The 22,146-nt window shown below is 55.1% G+C and overlaps 1 protein-coding gene across 7 annotated transcripts; it reads left to right on the top strand.

Annotated features, from left to right (window-relative positions):
* The first annotated feature begins 1,191 nt into the window (after positions 1-1,191).
* Cdc42bpg (CDC42 binding protein kinase gamma) lies at positions 1,192-20,402 on the top strand. 7 transcript variants are annotated; one of them, XM_032891070.1, is made up of 37 exons: positions 1,192-1,470; positions 3,876-3,967; positions 4,049-4,132; positions 4,472-4,567; positions 5,007-5,155; positions 5,952-6,045; positions 6,182-6,382; positions 6,477-6,725; positions 7,126-7,205; positions 8,223-8,320; positions 8,419-8,499; positions 8,698-8,804; positions 8,900-9,079; positions 9,283-9,363; positions 9,506-9,627; positions 9,712-9,787; positions 10,006-10,112; positions 10,189-10,303; positions 10,611-10,759; positions 10,836-10,924; positions 11,160-11,212; positions 11,301-11,399; positions 11,480-11,539; positions 11,792-11,897; positions 12,187-12,320; positions 12,402-12,541; positions 12,636-12,717; positions 13,772-13,988; positions 15,605-15,667; positions 15,763-16,362; positions 17,309-17,406; positions 17,489-17,573; positions 17,690-17,810; positions 17,917-18,034; positions 18,233-18,356; positions 18,472-18,557; positions 20,040-20,402. In XM_032891070.1, exons 1-37 carry the CDS (start codon positions 1,311-1,313, stop codon positions 20,094-20,096), a joined length of 4,653 nt encoding a protein of 1,550 aa, XP_032746961.1. In that variant the 5' UTR covers positions 1,192-1,310; the 3' UTR covers positions 20,097-20,402. The 7 variants fall into 7 exon arrangements, with proteins under 7 accessions (XP_032746961.1, XP_032746960.1, XP_032746957.1 ...); XM_032891069.1 differs by having other exon boundaries at positions 18,469-18,557; XM_032891066.1 differs by lacking the exon at positions 1,192-1,470 and having other exon boundaries at positions 3,067-3,967; positions 8,401-8,499; positions 11,304-11,399; positions 18,469-18,557.
* Positions 20,403-22,146: the final 1,744 nt, after the last annotated feature.

The raw sequence follows: 22,146 nt of genomic DNA, 5'->3' as shown, positions 1-22,146 counted from the left end.
TTTTTGTTTTTTCTAAGACAGGAACTCTGTGTAACAGCCCTAGCTGTCCTGGAATTCACTCTATAGACTAGGCTGAACAGGACTCAGAGATCTGCCTGTCTCTGCCTTCTAAGTGCTGGGATTAAAGGCATGCACTCCCACACCACCACCCCAACATACCCCTACAGTGTTTCTAAACCCCCTGTTTAACGCGATTTGGGTGTCCCACTCACTTTGCCCCTGCAAACACTCAGAATGCTTCCTCCCTCAATGCTGATAACTTGATCCTGTCAGGTCTCGAGCTTCCAGTCTGGAAAGGGAGGCAAGTCCTCTAAAGAGGTCTTCTAATTAATGAGTTGTTTAAAAGACACCAGAACACCCTTCCCTTTGATATCTGGTCTGCCCCGGTCAAAGCCAGCACAGCTGGCTACAGCTGACCAGAAATCAAAAACCTCGCTGGACACAGCCAGCACCTCCTCCTCCTTTGCCTCCATCAGCTCATCTCGGATTTCTTGCTACCTCCACGTTCCAGTTCAGGGCTTTGTCCCCGCCAAAGTCTTAAAATCCGGTACCACCTAAGTCCACACACACGAGGATCTAGTTACAGAGACCCCTACCCTCAACCTTCAAAAGCCTCAGTGTATTCATCTGCTTAATGAGTGTGCTCATACTACCTTAACTACATGTCTCTGGGTTAGTTTTAAGGATATAAAGGAGATCAGAAACTTTTGGGGGGTAGGTGGGTGTGTTGCCTTAGCGCCGCTTGCAAACCCCGGCGAAAGCGGACTACAACTCCCATCCGGCTCCAGGGCTGCAGCCGTCCCTAGCCCCTCTGGCCTGGCTAAGGGACAGGCCTCTGGCCGGGTCCCGCGGGAAGTTGCGGTAGGTTCCATCTAGGGTAATGTCTCATGAGGATCTAGGTGGGGCTGGGACTGGGGTGGCACGGTCATCAGGGGATCTTCTTGTGACCCCCAACGGACCCCCCTCCAACCCCGCCCAAGAGTTACTTTTCGTGGCCCGCCCTCCCACTTCCTGGACGAGGGTCGGCCCCGCCCCCGCGCGCCTCTACCTTCCCACCTTCACGTTCAGCCGCGGCTCCCATTGGCCGGCGCGCACCTGCCCGTCCGTCGGGGGCGGGCTTGGAGGGCGGGGCGGGCGGCCAGGTGAAGGAGCGCGGGTGTCGACGGAGGAAGGTGACAGCGGGGAGGGCGGGAGGGAGGGGGGAAGCCGAGCAGTACGAGCTGCGGAACCACGGACCGACCGCCGGACGGACGGACGGGGCATGCGGGCGGCCTGGCTCTAGCCCGGGTTACGGGGCTCCAGCCGCAGCCATGGAGCAGCGGCTGCGTGCGCTGGAGCAGCTGGTACGGGGCGAGGCTGGTGGCAGCCCGGGGCTCGACGGCCTCCTGGATTTGCTGCTGGGGGTGCACCACGAGCTCAGCAGCGCCCCCCTGCGCCGGGAGCGTAACGTGGCGCAGTTTCTGAGCTGGGGTGAGTGGTCAGGGCAACACCTGGGAAGGGAGGCTGGAGGGACAACGCCTGGAGCTCTGTGCCCCCAGACCTTTTCCCGGGGATGGCATACTCCAGAAACTTCCTCCTGAAGATGCACTAACTCCTTGCGCTGTATCTAACGCTTGCCATCGGACTCCACGGCGTGCTCACTCACTTGCTCCTTACTTCAAACTCCCAGATACAGAGCCAGGTACACAATGCACACTTCACACATACTCTCATTTCATTCCCAGCTACAGACCCCAGACATGTTGCCAATACACATCTTTCACAACGGTCACCTACAGGGATTCCTTGGTCACACGTCACACCCAGAACATACATTCAAGTGGACACCCGTTTTGTGTCACATAAACAAACATACAGACTTTCTCAATCTCCTTCGTTCTTCAAGGGATGGGCACTTTTTTTCTGGGACCCCTCTCACCTGTCTAGCTCAGTCACACACACGCACAAATCCTCGTCCTTCACCTTGCAGGCAAATTTCCTTCAATCTCTAGCCAGGACTAAGAACCAACCTCAGCCCCTTTGGATGACTTGGGGTCTCATTAGAAGTAGATCTGCACCCTTTCCTATTTGATTCATCTGAATCCCTGGGAATGACTGACCTAGGGTGACCCTAAGCCCATTGTGGGCACTGGTACCAGCACAAGGGTTTCCTGGACACACCTAGCCAGGCTTGGTGGGGAGGGCATAGGAATTGGGCCTGGAGAGTGGGGTGTTTGCCCAGTAGGCAATCAAAGTTCCTGGCCCTCCTGAGCTATGGACAGGCACAAGACTTGACCTAGTATGGTTGGGGGTCTGCAATCCAGTCCTGCCATTTCTTTCTGGGGTGAGAGCAGTGAAAGGGCCCTGCCCCTGTTGCCTGCCTGTTTCTCTGTGACTCTTATGTGTTATACATGTGTCTGATTTGTCATCACTCCCACATGACACTGTACCTGTGTGTATGCATGTGGTATGCGTGTGTGTGTGTGTATGTGTGTGTGTGTGTGTGTGTGTATGTGTTTACACATATGTGTGTTTCTCCCTGCCTGCCTCTGGCGCCTCTGATTAGGACCCCAACATAGGGGACGTCTGTTGACATCTCCCGAGGTAACTCCAAGGCCGGGCGTGACTCACGCCTCTCCTGCCCCAACTTGTCCCTGCTCCTGCCCAGAACCCCCACCCCTTCTGGCAAGACAAAGGTACCGGGCATCCTGTCTAGGAGATTGATCTGGGCACCAAGTTTGGCCTAGGTGGCTGGTGGTCCCCTCACAGTCACCTCGAAGCTCTACAGGCTGGTGGCTGCTCCTCCCTAGCTCGGTGCATAAACCTGGGAAGAGACAATTAATTTCTGTGCGCGGTTTCCACACCTCCCCCGCTGTGGGGGTTCTGCCTGATAAACCTGTGGAGCAGCTCTCTGTCCCACCCACAGGCCCGCCCAGCTGGCAGGGAGTTTACCTTCTGGCAGGGGGAAACTGAGGCAAGGTGCCAGACCATAGATGTCCCCCATCCTCACTGGTCACTCCTGTCGTCATCAGGGCCCAAGACTCAGTGCCTGTTCCCTGGCCTAAGACCACTCCAGTTGTGGGGAGAGCCTGGGAGTGGCCGGACATGGCCCTTGTGGAGGTGGTGGTGGGGCAGGCGGATAGACTGTGATGGAGGAGGAGGTTCCTGCCTGTGTGAAAGCCCCATCCAGAGAGGGAGGCAGGGCTCCAAGTGGCAGGGCTATCAAGCCTGGAAGGAATCCTGTGTGCTCACACCCTCAGGTGCTGGCACTGGGCACCAGGTGAAGCTTTTGGCCCTGTTTGTGTGTCTTGTGAGTACCTGAGCAGACTGGTATCTGCTCCTGACCCAGGGGCCCCACTTGGGCAACGCAGAGCCTGTCTTTCTGGAGCACTGCAGAAACTGTCCTCCCTGCCCTCAGGGGCTGCCCCAGGCCTTGCCTCCAGCCAGATTGCTTTGTGCCTACAGGGTCCCCAGACCCAGGCCCACAGTTCCTGGATGGCAGAGAAGCCTTTCTGGGGTCAAAGAATGTCACCTATCCAGTTTCTCAGATAGGCCCCTGGGCTGGCCTTGTGGGGTCAAAGGCTGTCAACTAGGGGTGAGAGTGGGATCTTTATTGCCTCCAGGGTGACCTGGCTGTCAGGATTAAGCCCCTGGCTAAAGAAGACCAAGGTCCCTCTGTGCCGCAGATAGAGGCTACCTGGAATCTAGAGCAGGTGCCCAGGGAGCTTCTGAGGCCAGGTGGCCCACTGAGTCAGGACCCTCACCAAGCTCGTGTCATGACCAAACAGGCCTGCTTCTGATCTGTCCCTTGGCTGGGTTGTCTCTGGGAAAGTCACCCCTGTCCTAATCTCATGGGAGGTTGCAAGGAAAAAACGCTGTCCACTCTGTCCCCTCAGCCGGCCCCTTTGTAACAAAAGTGAAAGAGCTGCGTCTACAGAGAGATGACTTTGAGATCTTGAAGGTGATTGGCAGAGGGGCCTTTGGGGAGGTAAGTCAGTCTTGGGGTGGGTGAGGAGGAGGGGCCTTGCACTTGATCTGGTCTAAACCAGGCCTTGCTTCATTCCCTCAGGTTGCTGTGGTGAGGCAGAGGGACAGTGGCCAGATTTTTGCCATGAAGATGCTGCATAAGTGGGAGATGCTGAAGAGGGCTGAGGTCAGTTAGGGGTCAAGTGTACCCTGCAATGGGTAGGGGGAGGTATGCGTGCTGCCAGAGGAAGGGGTGGGGCACAGATGCCACTCTCAATAGTCACCCGTCCCTACCCTTCCCAGTGAACTTTACTTAAGATGAAGGGATCGACCCCATTCTTTTTATGAAAATACTGAGGCCCACTACTGGGAAGCCTGGGTTTAGGTTCATCCAAGGCCTGGGGTTGAGCAGAGCTGTTCCTTTGATCAGTGCCTCTGGGCTTTTGAATCCTCCATTCCCTGAGCTGGTAATGGGGGTTCCTGGGAGCTGATCCCATTATACCCCTGTTCTCCAAACCTGCTGCAGACGGCCTGTTTCCGGGAGGAGCGAGATGTTCTAGTGAAGGGAGACAGCCGCTGGGTGACTGCTCTGCACTATGCCTTCCAAGATGAGGAGTACCTGGTGAGGCCCTTGGGTGGGGAAGGAGCCTTGCTAGGGATAAAAGAAGGGATGCTCTTCCACCATTTCCTGGCCCTATCCCTTCTTCCTCAGCTCTGCTTAAGAGCCGCCACCTCCTGGGCATGGTGGGACACACCTTTTAATTCCAGCTCTTGGGAGGAAGAGGCAGGCAGATCTCTGTGAGTTCAAGGATAGCCAGTTCTACATAGTGAGTTCCAGGACAGCTAGAGCGTCATTGGAAGACCCTCTCTCTCTCCAAAAGAGAGAGAGAGAGAGAGAGAGAGAGAGAGAGAGAGAGAGAGAGAGAGAATGAGAGAGCGCCACTGTGAGTCCCCAGGGGCGCTGCTCAGCCCTCCTTCTCAGAGTCCCCCAAGAACTAATGTGAGGTCAACAGGTGTCCTCATTCTGAGCCTGACTCTTGGCTCTCCATACTGCCCTCCAGTACCTGGTGATGGACTACTACGCTGGCGGGGACCTCCTCACACTGCTGAGCCGCTTCGAGGATCGCCTCCCACCTGAGCTGGCCCAGTTCTATCTGGCTGAGATGGTTCTGGCCATCCACTCTCTGCACCAGCTGGGCTATGTCCACAGGTGGGGCCCCAAGCTCTGTCACTTCCCAGTCTTCCTCCCTAAAGCCCTCTGCTAGGACTTGCCAGTGTGCCTATCTTACAGTTGAGGAAGTCAGAGCTCAGAGCAGGTAAGCCCCTGCCTCAAACCCACCCAATTCATGGTGGCAGAAGAGTGGTGTGTTTGTTACCCATTTAGGGGACATCTGAGTCCTGCATCCTCCACAGTGCACCTTGCAGCCCCTAGAATGAACAGTTGCTTTCACTGACTCCCATATGCACACACACAAAGACATGTATGAGCATGTACACACAGGAGATTGTATGAGCATGGGCATAGGACAGGAACATGTGTGAGCATGTACACAGGACAGGAGCATGTGTGAGCATGTACACACACAGGAACATGTATGAGCATGCGCATAGGACAGGAACATGTGTGAGCATGTACACAGGACAGGAACATGTACAAGCATGCACACACACAGGAGATTTTGTGAGCATGTACATACACAGGAGCATGTGTGAGTATGTACATATACAGGAACATGTTTGAGCATGTACATAAGACAGGAACATGTATGAGCATGGGCATAGGACAGGAACATGTGTGAGTATATCACAGGACAGGAATATGTGTGAGCATGTACACACACAGGAACATGTGTGAGCATGTGCATAGGACAGGAACATGTGTGAGCATGTACACAGGACAGGAACATGTGTGAGCATGCACACAGGACAGGAGCATGTACAAGCATGCACACAGGCTCATGTCTGAACACACATATGAAGCCCTCCATTCTTTCACCTCCCTTCAGGGATGTCAAGCCTGACAACATCCTGCTGGACATGAATGGCCACATCCGCCTGGCAGACTTTGGCTCCTGCCTGCGTCTCAACAACAATGGCATGGTAAGGAGCCCACCTAGAATTGGAGCTGAGGATACAGGCCAAGTGCAGAGACAGCAGGTTCCAGGTAGGGGGTACCTGGAGAGTAGGGTGCTGGGTCCAGTCCCATGGCCTCATGGCACCAACACCCCTGACCCAGGTGGATTCATCAGTCGCAGTTGGGACCCCGGACTACATCTCTCCTGAGATCCTACAGGCCATGGAGGAAGGCAAGGGCCACTACGGCCCACAGTGTGACTGGTGGTCCCTGGGAGTCTGCGCCTACGAGCTGCTCTTTGGGGAAACACCCTTTTATGCAGAGTCTCTGGTAGAAACCTACGGCAAGATCATGAACCACGAGGTCTGACTGGCTCTGGGACTATACATTGTGTGATTGCGGGCAATTTCAGATCAACTGGACTTCAGACTGACCTGTCTCCTCCTTTGATCCACAGGACCACCTCCAGTTCCCCTCTGATGTAGATGATGTGCCTGCTAGTGCCCAGGCCCTGATCCGGCAGCTGCTGTGCCGGCAGGAGGAGCGGCTGGGCCGCGGTGGACTGGACGACTTCCGGAGCCACCCGTTCTTTGAAGGGGTTGATTGGGAGAGACTTGCAACCAGCACAGCACCCTACATCCCTGAGCTTCGAGGGCCGGTGGATACCTCCAACTTCGATGTGGATGATGATACCCTCAACCGTCCCGTGAGTGACAGATGTCTCTGTAAGAGGCTTGGCTTGACCCTCTGAGCTATGGGAACCTAGCCCAGATGTTTCCTAAAGCAGTTGAAAGGCTGCGGCCTCTGGAGCCCTGAGGCTCATGAGAGTTAAGGCTGACTAACTGTGGCTGGCTCACCTGCGTGGTGGATTGTACCAAGTGAAAGCCCTTTGACCTTAGTTGTTATCCTATTAACCAGAGTTCACCTATAGAAGGGCATTCCCTGCAGCCTCTTGGAGACCTTGAATTCAAAGGCTCATGGGAGTTGTGGTCCCTTTTGATCGGGGCTATGTTATTCCCCAGGTATATACCCAAGTAAATGCCCTCATGGGTCTCTTCTGGTTCTCACTTGGTTTGTGGCTCTGACTCTCCTTCCTACTTCTATAGGAGACGCTGCCACCGTCCTCCCATGGGGCCTTCTCAGGCCACCACCTGCCATTTGTAGGCTTCACTTATACCTCAGGCAGGTGAGTCTGGTCCTCATACCTGCTGGGAAACTAGGAACATGTGTGGCCTATTACAGCCCTGAGGGAAGGGACAAAATGGCCTCAGCATTTGATGGTCACTCCTCAGTTCTCTGTCCTTAGGGTAAACCAAAGTCATGGCGGCTATGCCCCTGGGACATGTGGCTATACCGTGTGACAGACTGTTAAATGCACTAGATTATAGCAAAGGCTATGAACAGCCTCTCCTGTTCAGCCTGACTGGCCTCTGTAAAATGGGTGGGAGCCTCAAATACCTTGGTTGTCCTGAGACCCAGGAGAGGCACAGGAAGGCATGCTCTGACAGGGAACGCCGAGGACCACTGGCTGTTGGGTGTGGGGCAGCAGGCTCATCTCACCTTGTTAACCTGTTTGATCTCTTTCTTTACGTTACTTAATTTATTTGCTTAATAAACCCCTATGCATACGGGCATGATGTACCACAGTGCACTTGTAGAGGGCAGAGAACAACTTTCAGAAGTCAGTCAGTTCTCTCCTTCCACCTTGTGGGTCCCAGGGATGGAATCAGGGGCTTAGGCTTGGCAAGAGGCATCCTTAAGCAGCTGATGGAGCCCACTGGCCCCTGGTGAGCCTTCGCATGAGCCTTGTTGGTTGGTTGCTTGGTTGGGTTTTAGAGACAGGGCTTCCGTGTATAACCCTGCTGTCCTAGAACTTGATCTATAGACCAGGCTGGCCTTGAATTTAGAGATCACCTGCCTCTGCCTCCAGAGTGCTGGGATTAAAGGTGTGCAGTCCACTGCTGGGCAAGGCCTTATTGATACCTCCATTTTCCTGTTAGAAAACTGCAGTTCAGATATTACCCATTGCTGTCCAAGGTCATTTATACAGCCCCAAAGGCAGGTTGTGATCTAATGGGTCTCTTGTCAGCATAGAGCCCGGGGTCTGTGTCTGGAGAGATGCACCTGGGTGTTTCTTGGATGGATGGACAATTGGTCCGTGAGGATGGTTTTCTGTCAACTGTGTTCCTTTGTCCCCTCTCAGCCTCACTGATGACAAGAGCTCTGAGCTAATGGCTACCCCAGAGTGGAAGCCCCACGGTGTGGAGCAGATGAAAGTGGAGCTCAGCCAGAAGTGTCAAGGTACGGGGGCAGCTGGGCAAGGCTGAGCCTGCCAGGCCAGGCTGAGGGGTAGATTGCTACGGGTCTGGCTACTCACCCAGTGGCCCTTCTCCTGCCAGAGGCCTTGCATAGCTCATTACAACCCCAGGAGCTGGTGCGACTGCAGAAAGAAGTACAGGTTCTTCAGGAGAAACTGACAGGTATCACTTCCTGTTCCTAGACCAGCTTAGATCCCTCCTGGGTCCCAGCCCTGCCTCCTGCTCTGTGTATGCTGTGTGATTGTGGGGAAGAGACCCTCTCCCCTGGCTGTGGAGAAAGGTCTCTGAGATCCTGTACACAGAGTGCCTGACTGACGTGGAGTTGTTCTGTGTGCGAGTCTCAATGACTATTTCCAACAGAGACACTGAGGGACAGCAAGGCCTCACTCTCACAGACTGATGGCCTCCATGTTAGAAGCCCAGCCCCAGACATCCAACTACAACAGGAGAAGGACCGCCTCCAGCAGGTGAGCACTAGGTGAAGTGAGTGAGTGACCTAGGGTTCCATGTCCCTGAGGTCAGCTCCCTGACTTGGCTTTGTCCTGTTTACCTTGGTCCTCAGGAGCTGGCTGAAGCGCAGGCAGCATTGCAAGTGCGGGATGCTGAACTGTGCCAAGCCCAGAACCGGCAGGAAGAATTCCTACAGAGGCTGTGGGAAGCCCAAGAGAGAGAGGCAGCTGCAGCCAGCCAGATCCAGGCCCTGAACTCTCAGCTGGAGGAAGCCTGGGTTGTCCGGAGAGAGGTTGGTGATGATAATGGGAAGGGGAGCAGCAAGTGTTGGGAATCCATGTCTCTAGCACCCGCTGTGGCTGGTTACATTGCACAGGGCCTGGCGGTGAGACAGGCACTTGGGTTTGCTGCTGGATGAGTCTGAGTCTGTCAGAATGACATGAAGAGGGATAAATGGACAGGGTTGGCGTTACCTTGTCCCTTGCCCCATCACAGCTTGAAGGCCAGGTGACCACCCTGAGTCAGGAGGTGACACAGCTCCAGGGACAATGTAAACAAGACTCTTCACAGGCCAAGGTATGGATGCTTCAGCCTCTTGGCAGGAGACACTCTCCCTTAGACTCTCCACCTTAGAGTCCTAGGAGCAGACCCTTGTCCCAGAGTGGGGTGGACCATGGCTTCACAAACACCTGCCTTTCCCCCTCTCCACATTGTCAAGACCGTTCATGCAGCCCCTGAGACCAACGGCATAGGATCTCCTGAGGGTCAGTCTCAAGAGGCCCAGCTGAGGAAGGAGGTGGCTGCTCTGAGGGAGCAGCTGGAGCGCGCCTGCAGCCAAGGGTGAGTGCATGGTAGGGCAGCCAGGAGGGGACAGGGCAGCACTGGGCTGGGAGTCAACTCTGTCTCCTCACCTCTCCTCCCCAGGGTCACTGTTGGGAAAGAGGAGGTTCTGTGCCGACTGCAGGAGGAAAACCAGCGGCTGAGCCGGGAGCAGGAACGGGTGAGAAGGGTAGAGAGACAAGGGGACAGGCTGGGTGCCAGCAGGGTCAGGGCAGAGCTCCAGGGTCCCAGCTGCTGGATATGCTGTAGAATGCAGGTCTCTGCAGAGTTCAGGATGGTAGGTGACCTGTGGGGAGCCCAACGGGGGTGGGCAACTGGAAGACATTCAGGGCTGCGAGGGCCACTGGGGACCGAGCCCACCGTCCCCTGTGGCCTCAGTTGGCAGAGGAGCTGGACCTGGAGCTACAGAGCAGACAGCGTCTGGAAGGTGAGCGGCGTGAGAGTGAGAGCAACTGGGAGGCGCAGATCGCTGACATCCTCAGCTGGTAGGTACCATGGTGCCTGGCGGGGCCTGGACATGGCTGAGGACCCAGACATGACGCACAGCCCATTCCTATTCAGGGTGAATGACGAGAAGGTCTCGAGAGGCTACCTGCAGGCCTTGGCTACTAAGATGGCCGAGGAGCTGGAGTCCTTGAGGAATGTGGGCACCCAAACACTCCCTACCCGGCCTCTGGTGAGCCCTGTGCTTGTGAGTCGTGGCATGTGTGTACACAGGAGAACCACATGTGGGTTCTACACGTGTGGGTCCCCAGGGATTGAACTCAGGTTGCCAGGTTTGGCAGCATACCTCTGCCTTTGAGTCATCTTGTCACCCCCAAACTCCCAGTTTATGCTAAGGGATGAGGAGAGATAGGTCTCTGAGTCTGGCCAGGTGACATAGGAGGCATTTGCTTCAGTGGGAAGGAGGGAGGAAGGGAGGAAATGTCTGAAGCTGTCAGGCCTGGAGAGCATCTTACAGGGATATCCTTGGTTGCTCCCAGGACCACCAGTGGAAGGCTCGGAGGCTGCAGAAGATGGAGGCCTCAGCCCGGCTTGAGCTTCAGTCAGCACTGGAAGCTGAGATCCGTGCCAAGCAGGGTCTGCAGGAGCAGCTGACGCAGGTGCAGGAGGCCCAGCGGCAGGCTGAACGGTGAGGCCATGGTCGGATACTACAGGAGTGGAGTTCATTCAGAGGCCTGTGGTGAGCCATTGCCCTCTTCCCCCAGCCGCCTTCAAGAGGCTGAGAAGCAAAACCAGGCCCTGCAGCAGGAGGTGGCTGAGCTCCGGGAGGAACTTCAAGCTCGAGGACCAGGGGGTGAGTGCCTACCCTGGAGCCAATCCCCATGAATACTCGGGAGTTCCCATGACTGCTAGGCCTAGATGAGCGAGATCTGCCCCTCCCACAAAGGACCTATCTGTCACTCACCACTTCCTGAACTGCTCTGGTGCCACACTTGCCCAGACCCCACCTGTGGACGTACCTGCATCTAACTGAGGTGAGACTTAGTCCCAGGGCAGCAGCCTCAGTTACTTTTACCCTCTGTCTACAGATGCCAAGCCCTCCACCTCCCTCATCCCTCTCCTGTCCTTCTGGAACACAGAGGTAAGGTCCAGGTGGGGGGCTGCTTAGGGAGGAGTCCTGGTGAGAAACACGATGGCCCTGACTTTCTTCCATCTTCATTCATCCCCAGAAGGATTCTGCCAAGGACACTGGCAATTCAGGAGAGTCCCCCCGGTCTGGAGCAGAAGCAGAGCTGCGGCCAGAGGGCCGCCGCAGTTTGCGCATGGGGGTGAGGACTGGGGCAAGTCCTCAGGCTGGAGCTGGGTGCTGGGCCCATTCCCTGCTCACTTGCTCATTCATTTTCTGCAGAGTGTGTTCCCCAGGGTGCCTGCTGCCAACCCTATCCCTGCAGAGGGTCCTCCTGCTAAGGTCAGTGGGCAGAGGGGCAGGGAGTGGGATACCGAGCTATTCAGCCCTTCCCCATAGTCCCTCAGGGACCCTGTGGGACCCTCTCAGGCCATGCTGAGGGTGGAGCTGGTGCTGGTTTTCTGACATGGCCTCCCAGGCACTCAGAGTTGACGCTGCAGACTGACTCAGCCTCCTGGTCACCTGGCTCTTTGGAACGGTGCACAGGGTGCTGGGAGGCACTGGAGCATATTGACAGCGTGTGCTCCTTCACAGCCTGGTTCTCACACACTGCGTCCCCGGAGTTTTCCATCCCCTACCAAGTGTCTCCACTGCACCTCGCTGATGCTGGGCCTGGGCCGCCAGGGCCTGGGCTGTGACAGTAAGAACCTTTCTCCTTCAGGCTCTCCCCTCTCACCATAACCCCTGGGCATGACCCTGACACACCCTGGCTGTTCTCAACCTGACAGCACCCACGTCTCTTAGCCAATTCCCTACTTAGTTTCTCCTCTCTCTCTCAGTGGCGATGGGTGACCTGACCTGGTGATGGGTGACCTGACCTGGTGATGGTGACCTGACTGGCAGGTCTCCTGAGTCCCAAGGGATCTGTCTGGGAAGGCTCAGGCTGCCTGACCTGTTTCATTCCTCCACAACTCTCCATCTCTCCACAGCCTGTGGCTACTTCTGCCACTCAGCTTGTGCGACCCAAGCTCCCCCCTGCCCTGTGCCCCCTGAACTCCTCCGCACAGCCCTGGGGGTGCACCCGGAAACAGGCACAGGCACTGCCTATGAGGGCTTCCTGTCGGTGAGCTGTGGCTGAGGGCTGAGGAGGATGGGCGTGGGAGCTGAGGACCCGTGCAGCCCTCCATGCCTGTCTTCCCATCAGGTGCCTCGGCCTTCAGGTGTCCGTCGGGGCTGGCAGAGGGTGTATGCTGCTCTCAGTGACTCCCGCCTGTTGTTGTTTGATGCTCCTGACCCTCGAGGCAGCATGGCCAGTGGGGTCCTCCTGCAGGCCTTGGATCTGAGGTAAGTGCCAGGCAGTGACACAGGACGAGTCATGGGTATTGAGAAGTTCATTCAGGGGTCATATGGTATCTCATGTGTCCTTTGTACCTCCCAGGGATCCCCAGTTCTCAGCCACCCCTGTCTTAGCTCCAGATGTCATCCATGCCCAATCCAAGGACCTGCCACGCATCTTTAGGGTGAGCGCTCAGGGCAGGAGGACCCAGCCTCCATCTCTCTCCCTGTGCTGACCCTGTCTTGGTTATTGCTGTATCTCCTCTCTATCCCTCTGCCAGCCACCTCACTGCCACATGCTGTCCATCCATAGCCACCATGAGTTTGCCACACAGCAATCTGACTATTTCCTGCTTTGTTTAAAAACCCTTGGATGGGGGTTGGGGATTTAGCTCAGCGGTAGAGTGCTTGCCTAGCAAATGCAAAGCCCTGGGTTCGGTCCCCAGCTCCGAAAAAAAAAAAAAAAAAAAAAAAAAAAAAAAAAACACCCTTGGATGGGGCTGGAGAGATGGCTCAGAGGTTAAAAGCACTGACTGCTCTTCCAGAGGTCCTGAGTTCAAATCCTAGCAACCACGTGGTGGCTCACAACCACCTGTAAAGAGATCCGATGCCCTCTTCTGGTGTATCTGAAGACAGCGACAGTGTACTTATATATAATAAATGAATAAATAAATCTTTAAAAAAAATTTAAAAAACAAACAAACCCTTGGATGGCTTCCCAGTACCCTCAGGAGGCTCTCACACAATACTCTGAGCCACCTAGCATTCGAGCCTGCAGACATCTTCCGCCCTCAACCCTGGGGTCCGTAACTACTCTGGCCATGCTTGTTCCTTCTAGCCTTGCGTTCATGTGTAACTCCTCCTCACTCTCATCCCTCTGCACGGAATTGCCAGCACCCTCAGGCCCAGTACCTTGTCCCCAGGTTCACTAACACCGGGTGGTGGACTTGTCCTCTCCACGCCCAAGGCCCCGACCAGTGTTACCCTTGCCCTCTTGGCCTGCTTTAGGGATCCTGTCTGCACTCCTGCAATGCTTCTCTTTCCTGTTATGGTGCCCATCACTAGGCTCAGGCATTGGCTCTGCTTGTCTGGCACCATGTCTGGCCTGCTCCCTGCCTAGCACTACAGCTAGCTAGCTGGCAGTCGACCTGGCAAACCTCAGTAGGGAAAGGATGAAAGGTGGACACATGGCTGGCTGCCTCTTGGTTGGAGTCCTCCAGCCTGACTCCCTGTCCACAGGTGACAGCCTCCCAGCTGACAGTGCCACCATCCACATGTACTGTGCTGCTGCTGGCGGAGAACGAGGGGGAGCGGGAGCGTTGGCTTCAGGTGCTAAGCGAGCTGCAGCGGCTGCTCCTGGACGCACGCCCAAGGCCCCGACCAGTGTACACACTCAAGGAGGCCTATGACAATGGACTGCCGCTGCTGCCTCATACGCTCTGTGCTGCTATCATTGGTAAGTCGTGTGCTGCAGGGCTGTCACAAGGGGAAGGTCAGGCCTTAGGGAGACACCGGCCCAGAGTCACAAATGCAGTAACCATTCTCTCAGCTACAAGCTGTGGGCTCCACCTTGCATAAGTGAATCTTGGCCCTCCTCACTGCACTGCCATGTGGTGGGCTGGGGTCATGAGCCAGACAGCCTGACTTCTCGACTCTGCATTCCTGTGGGTTCTGGTTCTTTCTTTTGTTGATGTTTTGTTTTGGTTTTGGTTTTGTTTTTGAGACAAGATCTCACTACATAGCCCTGGCTGTCAGGGAACTCACAGAGATCCCTCTGCCTCTGCCTCCAAAGTATGGATGCAGAGTATGTACGTGTGTGTGTGTGTGTGTGTGTGTGTGTGTGTGTAAAGGTATATACCACCACGCCCAGTTGAATTTCCTTTTTCTAAGAGACTCTCAAGTAAGTGGAAGGAACAGAGTTTTAAGGAGAAACAGAGGTGACCTGGAAAGCTGAAGCAGAAGGCTTCAGAGTTTTAAAGACAGCTGAGGTGAACTGCATATGGAGACCTTGTCTCAAAAGACCCAACGCACCAGGCATGGCTTGGTGCATGCATATATTCCCAGTACTTGGAGGAACAAGCCGAAGGATCAGGAGCTCAGATCACCCTTAGCTAATAAATAGCTTAAACCAACCAACCAAAAAACCGGGCTGGAGCTGTCCCAGTGGTTAAGAGCACTGGCTACTCCTCCAGAGGACCTGGGTTCAATTCCCAGCACTCACTAGAACATTCTTCTGTCCTCTACTGGCACCAGGCCCACACTCAATGCACAGACATACATGCAGGAAAAGCACATATACACATAAAATAATTCTTTAGAAAAAATGAACACACATACACAAATAAGTTGGACTTGGGAGCGGTGTCACACACACCTGTAAATCCAGCACTGGAGAGGGAGCTACAGGAGGATGAGAGTTCAAAGCCAGCCTCATCTACATAATGAGTCAAGTACAGCCTGGACTATATGAGATCCTGTTTCAATAAAACAACACTAACAACCAACCGGGAGGATTACCTCACACTCGTGCCAACTGGAGCTAGCTACATGGTGAACTGTAGGCCAGCCTAGATTATGGAGTAAGACACTGTCTCCACAGAAAGACAAATAAGGCTCTGATGACTTTCTTCCTGGCAGCCGGGTGAGCGAGGGAGTAGGTGCAGAGCTGTTTAGGGTTCACTCAGGGAGAGCTCTCCCTCCATAACTGACGACTAGGAAAGGGACAGGAAACAGAACTCTCTGGCTTCCTCCTGCAGCTGAGGCCCTGAGCCAGCTCCAGCTTGCAGGTACCCCAGTCAGGGGTCACAGCCCGGGTCAGTTAGGAACCAGAGGTAGAGGTTTGTATAAGGAGAGAGTGAGGCTTACCCAGAATCCCACAGCTCCAGGTAGTGGCCCTTAACCTGACCCCAGTCACCAAGGCCCTTCTTCATCAGAACCAGTGTAAACTGAGCAGGAAGGGCCTAAGGATGGGGTGGGTGGACAATGTGTGGGTCACCATCCCACTACCTCAAGAGAAACCGAGGACCAGTGAGGACAGGTGTCTCTGACCTCTGACCTCTCTTCCTCTATCAGACCGAGAGCGTCTTGCCCTGGGCACTGAGGAGGGCTTGTTTGTGATCCATCTTCACAGCAATGGTACCAGAGGGCTGAGCCTGGGGGAGTGTGGGCCTGGGCAGCACAGGCCGCTGCTGCTTCTTACCCAGTGCTCCTCTCTCCTGCCAACACCACAGACATCTTCCAGGTGGGAGACTGCCGCAGGGTGCAGCGGTTGACCGTGAGCTCTGCTGCTGGCCTACTGGTCGTGCTCTGTGGCCGTGGTCCCAGTGTGCGCCTCTTCACCCTGTCTGAGCTGGAGAATGCAGAGGTGGCAGGTGCCAAGATCCCTGAATCCCGAGGCTGTCAGGCTTTGGTGGCTGGGAGCATCCTACAGGCCCGGACTCCAGTGCTCTGTGTGGCAGTCAAGCGCCAAGTTCTCTGTTACCAGCTGGGCCCAGGACCAGGGCCCTGGCAGCGCCGCATCCGAGAGCTACAAGCGCCAGCTCCCGTGCAGAGCCTGGGGTTGCTGGGTGATCGGCTCTGTGTGGGTGCCGCCGGCACCTTTGCTCTCTACCCGCTGCTCAATGAGGCTGCGCCCTTAGCGCTGGGAACCGGCTTGGTGGCCGAGGAGCTCCCCGCGTCCCGTGGGGGCCTGGGTGAGGCACTGGGTGCTGTGGAACTCAGCCTCAGCGAGCTTCTGCTGCTCTTCGCCACTGCTGGCGTCTACGTGGATGGCGCTGGCCGCAAGTCACGAAGCCACGAGCTGCTGTGGCCAGTGGCACCCACTGGCTGGGGTAAGGCTAGTAGAGGGCCTGGCAGGGTGGGTCAGGCACTGGGGGTCCTGTGACCATATTGTGTCCTGAGTAGCTTGCTTAGGGCCATCCTCACTCCGTTCTCTACCTGGCCATCTTTTTTTTTTTTTTTTTTTTTTTCTTTTTTTTTTTTTTCGGAGCTGGGGACCGAACCCAGGGCCTTGCGCTTCCTAGCCAAGCGCTCTACCACCGAGCTAAATCCCCAACCCCCCTACCTGGCCATCTTGAATGGCAGTCCCAGCCGGGCAGTTAGCCACTCTGTAACCGACCATCACATCCCGAGCACTGCCTTTGATTCCCTCCCTCCCCACTACTGTGCTCTGACTCCTTCTCATGCCACCTCTTGGTTCAGACCTCTGTTCTGGGTCTCGCCATCCGCTTTGTGACTGCTTTTGTGCACTGGGGCCTGAAGAACAGTCTAGGGTTGGCTCCTTCATCTGGCCAGCCTGGGCAGGCACACCCTGGGGGCTATGCTTGCTAAGAATGAACAAATGAACTGAGGAGAGGCATGGGTTGGTGTGGTCACTTGTAGCCAATATGATGGGCTGGAGGTAGGAAGGGGACAGTGTCCTTTATGGGCAGAGGCCCATCTGTAGTAAGGCTGGGGTTAAGTGTAACAGATTGCCACTGTCCCTCACCAGCTGTATCAATCACCTTGACCATTATTTTGCTCTGAGATTTCCATTACCTCATTTAATGTCCAAGATCGGGGTGATTATAGTACCTGCTCCTACCTGGAGCTGCTGGAGAGTTAAGGGAGGACAAACATGCCAAGCATTTGCCACTGTGTGGGCATGTAGTGAGGGCTATTATCTCATCTGTTCTGGAGTTGGGCGGGGCAGGCCTCCCTGTGGGACAGAGGAAACAGGCTCAGAGAGGTACCTGACTTGCTCAGGGCTACACAGTACAGGCTGTTTCCCACCTACAGGTTACACAGCACCCTACCTAACAGTGTTCAGTGAAAACTCCATTGATGTGTTTGATGTGAGGAGAGCAGAATGGGTACAGACTGTGCCACTCAAGAAGGTGAAGGTCAACCCAGAACACAGGTCCGGTGGGGTGGGGCAGGGTGGGTGACATGGCCTGACCGCTGTGTTTTCTGCCTCAGGTGAGACCCCTAAATCCAGAAGGCTCCTTGCTCCTCTATGGCACCGAGAAGGTCCGTCTGACCTACCTCAGGAATCCATTAGCAGGTGAGGGAGTATATGCCTGCCTGCATCTCTGTGTGTTCACCTATGCACAAGTGCGAGCTTGTGCACCGGCCGGCTGGGACATGTGAGCACCTCCCTGGCTCCCTGATTTTCCACAGAGAAGGATGAGTTTGACATTCCCGACCTCACGGACAACAGCCGGCGCCAGCTGTTCCGCACCAAGAGCAAGCGCCGCTTCTTCTTCCGGGTGTCTGACGAGCTGCGGCAGCAGCAGCGCAGGTGCTCGCTGTGGTGTTGCTGCTGGGTGGCTGCTGGGTGGGACTTTCTACTCTTGAGGGCGGGGTGAGGTTTGCAGCCCCGCTCCTTACACCCCCTCTGCCTGCAGGGAGATGCTGAAGGACCCTTTTGTGCGCTCCAAGTTCATCTCACCGCCCACCAACTTCAACCACCTGGTGCACGTGGGCCCTACAGAGGGCAGGCCCGGCCCCAGGGATGGGACCCGGGTGAGTGAGTACCCTGGAGCCAATCATAAAACTCCCTGTAGTAGTTGATCCAATCACAGGTTTCTTCTGTTGACTGCTTGGCTGCTGAGGCAGATGACTCATCCCTCTGACACCCAGACCTCAGTACTTCCATGCCAGAAGCTGAGTTCCCATGGTGTACACTTCCTGGTCCCAGCCCTTCCTCACTGTCCCTGACAGGCTCAGGAACAGAAGAGCAGAGGCACCCGCAGCTCCGGACCGCAGCGGCCCCACAGCTTCTCAGAGGCATTGCGGCGTCCAATATCCATGGGCAATGATGGCCTCCCTGGAGAAACAGACCCCCGTAAGGGCAGCCTTCCACCCTCCACTTACTTGCATGCCCCTCCACCTTACCTCTCCTTCCGAGCCCTTAGATCTGACCCAGGCATTTTGTGCTTCTGTCTCCCTACTGCCAGTAGTGAAGAGGAAAGTTTGGACATCTCTGTCCAGCGAATCCGTGTCCTGCCCCCAGGGGTCCCTGAGCCCTGCAGCATCCCTGATACAGGTAAGCCAGTGGGTTGGGCTTTCCCTCTCCTACTCAAAGTTTAGGCACTTTCTGGGAAACACCTCTGAGACAGGTGGGCCCATCTGCAACTCTTGGCTCTCCAAGCCCTAGCTGTGTGCTCCAACCCAGGGAGGACCAAGCCCCCTGAGCTGCTCCTACTCGCACACTGAAGGTGTTACAGTGGCAGGTGTGAGGTGATCTCGCGGTGCAGGATGCATGGGAGGCATGCCCCATGGGAGGAGCTCTTGGGATTGTATGTGACACGTGCGAGAGTACAGGGACAAACACGCCTGCAGCATGCCCCACCACACATTGAAGACCAGAGGACACTTCCTAGAACTGGTGCTTTCCTTCTACCTTGCCTGTTAGACACGTTCTCTCATTTCTGTTCCGTGTGCTCCAGGCTGGTCGGTATACACAGCCTTCCAGCTCCTATCCACCCCTGACCCTGATTCCCGTCTCCCCACAGGGGTGCTGGGATTATAGACGTGAGCTGCTGCATCAGCTCTTACCTGGGCTCGTCTGTTACAGCTTTCAGGGTTGTGTGCTAATCACACTCATCTGCTGAACATTCCTACCTGAGCCGTTTCCCAAGGCCTAGAATGAAAAAAATTTTTTTTGCAGTGCTGGGGTCAAACATAGAGTGTTGATTGTGCTAAGCACTGTTACTGAGCGAGCTATGTTCTTTCGGGAGTGGGGGTGAGGGGGTGGTGTTGAGACGGGGTCTCTCTATTTAGTCCTGGCTGTTCTGGAATTTGATATGTAGACTAGGCTGGCCTTCAGAGATGTAGCCTAAAGATGGGGAGGGAATCGTATGGAAACTTTGTCTGAGGTCGCGGAAAGACCTGACAGGCACTCACCCTCCAGCTACCCTCACCGTCCACTCTCAAATTCTCGCTCCTGCTGTTTCCTCTCCTTTGAATGCTTTTCCTGCCTTCAATGCCCAGGCTGCCCACCACTGTGACCTTTAAAGCAGTTCTGGGGATGTGGTCAGGTGTCCCCAAACACAGTCCTCTACCGTTTTGGCTCCTCCCTTCCTTCCTTCCTTTTTCCTCCCTTTCCTTCCTCCCTCCCTCCCCTCTTTCTCTCCCCTTTTAAAAGGCTCTCATGTAGCCTTGAGTACCTGATTCTGCTGCCTGCACCTTCTGGGTGCTGGGGTCACAGGCATGTGCCTCTACACCCAGTGTGCCTGGCTTTTTCTTCCGTGCCTGTCTTTTGTTAGCTGTGAGGTCCATGGTGGTTGGGGTCAGCTCTTACTTTTCTGCCTTTGTAAAACACGGTTTGGGCTGAATGTGGAATGCAGTGAGTGAACAAGACACAGGGTTTGTTCCCCGCAGTTCTCCCTCACACCTTCAGTGTAGTTTCCTTTAGGGTCCTGCTACTGCAAGCGCTGGGTCCTTTGAGACCTCTGGGAGGCACTGGCATAATAAGAAAGAGAGACCTGTGTCCTTTCTCCCATCTGACTCCCTGTTCTTCCCTCAGGTCTCAGAACGGCCCCGGAGTCTCCCTCCAGATCCTGAGTCAGAGGGCTCCCCCTGATGCCCTCTGGCAGTGCCCACCCCATTCCCAAGACAGAAGGAATGAGGAAGCAAAGAGCTTGAGGGATGCCATACCCGGCTGGTCCGGGACATGTTGAAATTCAGACTCAGGGAGAGCCTGGGTGGAGGGCTAAGAGCAAGGCGCCTGGGTCCCCAGGAGTGGGGTCTGGCTCCTGGCCCTGTTCCTGCCGTTCTCCTGGGCTTCCATCATAGCCTACACTGGCCTCTGGGAGTGCCACGCCTCTACTGCCCAGGGAAGATTGTGCCAAAGCTGTGCTTCATGGGGCCAGAGACGCTGTTAGTCAGGGGAGGGATGGAGGGCGGGCCCTTGGGAGTATGCTGGTGTCTTGTCTGCAGCCTGGCCCAGGCTGAGGCTGAGATGGAGCGTGTGAGGTCTCTGCTCAGGGTCAGGCTGGGCTCTGGTTGACAGGAAAAGGATTGAAAAGAGGGAGTGGGGCAAGTGAGAGAGGGAGAGAGGAGAGAAGGTGAGGGAGCAAAGGCAGCAGAGGAAGAAGTGATGGAATCAGGAGATGGATGCTAACTGAGAAAGAGGAGAGAAGGACAAAGCATGTAGTGAGGAGGATGCTGGAGAGACAGAGGGAAGGAGGGAGAGTGAGCCAGGGAAAGCCCGACCCGGGAGCTTTTCTCTCGGATGGGGCTCGGGAGTGAGAGCAGGGCTATCGCTAGGTTATCCGTCCAGGAAAAATGGTTCCTAAGCAGGGAGGGGATGGGAGGGTATTTATAAGGGCTTCTTGGTGGGAGATAGACACCCTTCGGGGACCACTGAATATCTCCAGGCACACTTCGGCCCTTCCCAGCAGGAAGGGTCCTTTTCTGGAAGCTTCAACCAAGTGTATTAGGGGAACATAGGGGGCATTTTAATATTGATCACAGTCATTATTATTGTTATTATATTGCTATTTTTATTAAACCTTGCCCTGCTACAGTGTAGGGAATGAAAGAAGTATTTATCTCTTTGAATGCCAAAGTCCCGGGACGGATGGGCTCTGATGCACCGAGATGTGGCAAGAAACAATAAAGCCAACTTTACAAGCTGCTGGCCTCCCTGCCTGGGTCTGTCTCGCTGTGCAAAAATGAGGGTGTAGAAGGAGGAGGAGCGGTGGGGACCATGCACAGATGAGAGCTTGGCCTCCGTGTGTGCATTTGCATGCCCTCAGCAAGACCACAGGGGCAACTTTGGATGGTCTCCAGGAGCCGTGATCTTGGGCGGATTTTTTGTTGTTGCTTGGTTCATTGGTTGGTTTTGGTTGCTGTCTATGTTTTGTTTTGTTTTAAATTTTATCTATTATTATATTTAGAGTACACTGTCTCTGTCTTCAGACACACCAGAAGAGGGCATTGAATTCCATATCAGATGGCTGTGAGCCACCATGTGGTGACTGGGATTTGAACTCAGGTCCTTTGGAAGAGCAGTCAGTGCTCTTAACCACTGAGCCATCTCTCCAACCCTATGCTTTGTTTTTGAGACAGGGTCCTAACTACGTATTCTGGTGGCTAGCCTGGAACTCAGCATGTAGACCAGGATCAGCTTGAAATGACTCACGGTGAGCTCTACCTGCCTCTGATGGAACTAAGGATGTGTGCCGCCACACTCAGCCCATTGGGTTGTGAGATGGGAGCTTTCCTTACCCTTGCAGCTGGTAGCATAGGCTGGCCTGCCAAACCACCCTGAGAATCTGATTTCCCCTCTGACGACCTGGGACTGTAAGATACACCACCATGCCCTGCTTTCTCACCTGTGTTCCTGGGACCAAACTCATGCTCTCATGCTTGCCCAGAAGCATTTTACCAAACAGCCATCTTCCCAGCCCCCTGACCTGTATCTCGAAGAATCGGACGATAGGGGCTGAAGAAACACTTCATTGGTTAAGGGCACCGTTTGCTCTTCCAAAAAGATCTGGGTTTAATTGGCTCAGGCACCGACTCCTTGGGTCATGTTTCAATTCCCAAACCACATGGTGGCTCACAACAGATCAGTTCCTGGTGTGTCTGAAGACAGCCATTGTCCTACAATAAATAAATAAATCTTT

Source organism: Rattus rattus, chromosome 2 (genome assembly GCF_011064425.1).
Source record: "Rattus rattus isolate New Zealand chromosome 2, Rrattus_CSIRO_v1, whole genome shotgun sequence".
Taxonomy (NCBI): Eukaryota; Metazoa; Chordata; class Mammalia; order Rodentia; family Muridae; genus Rattus; species Rattus rattus.
This window is presented reverse-complemented; position numbering and strand designations above follow the sequence as displayed.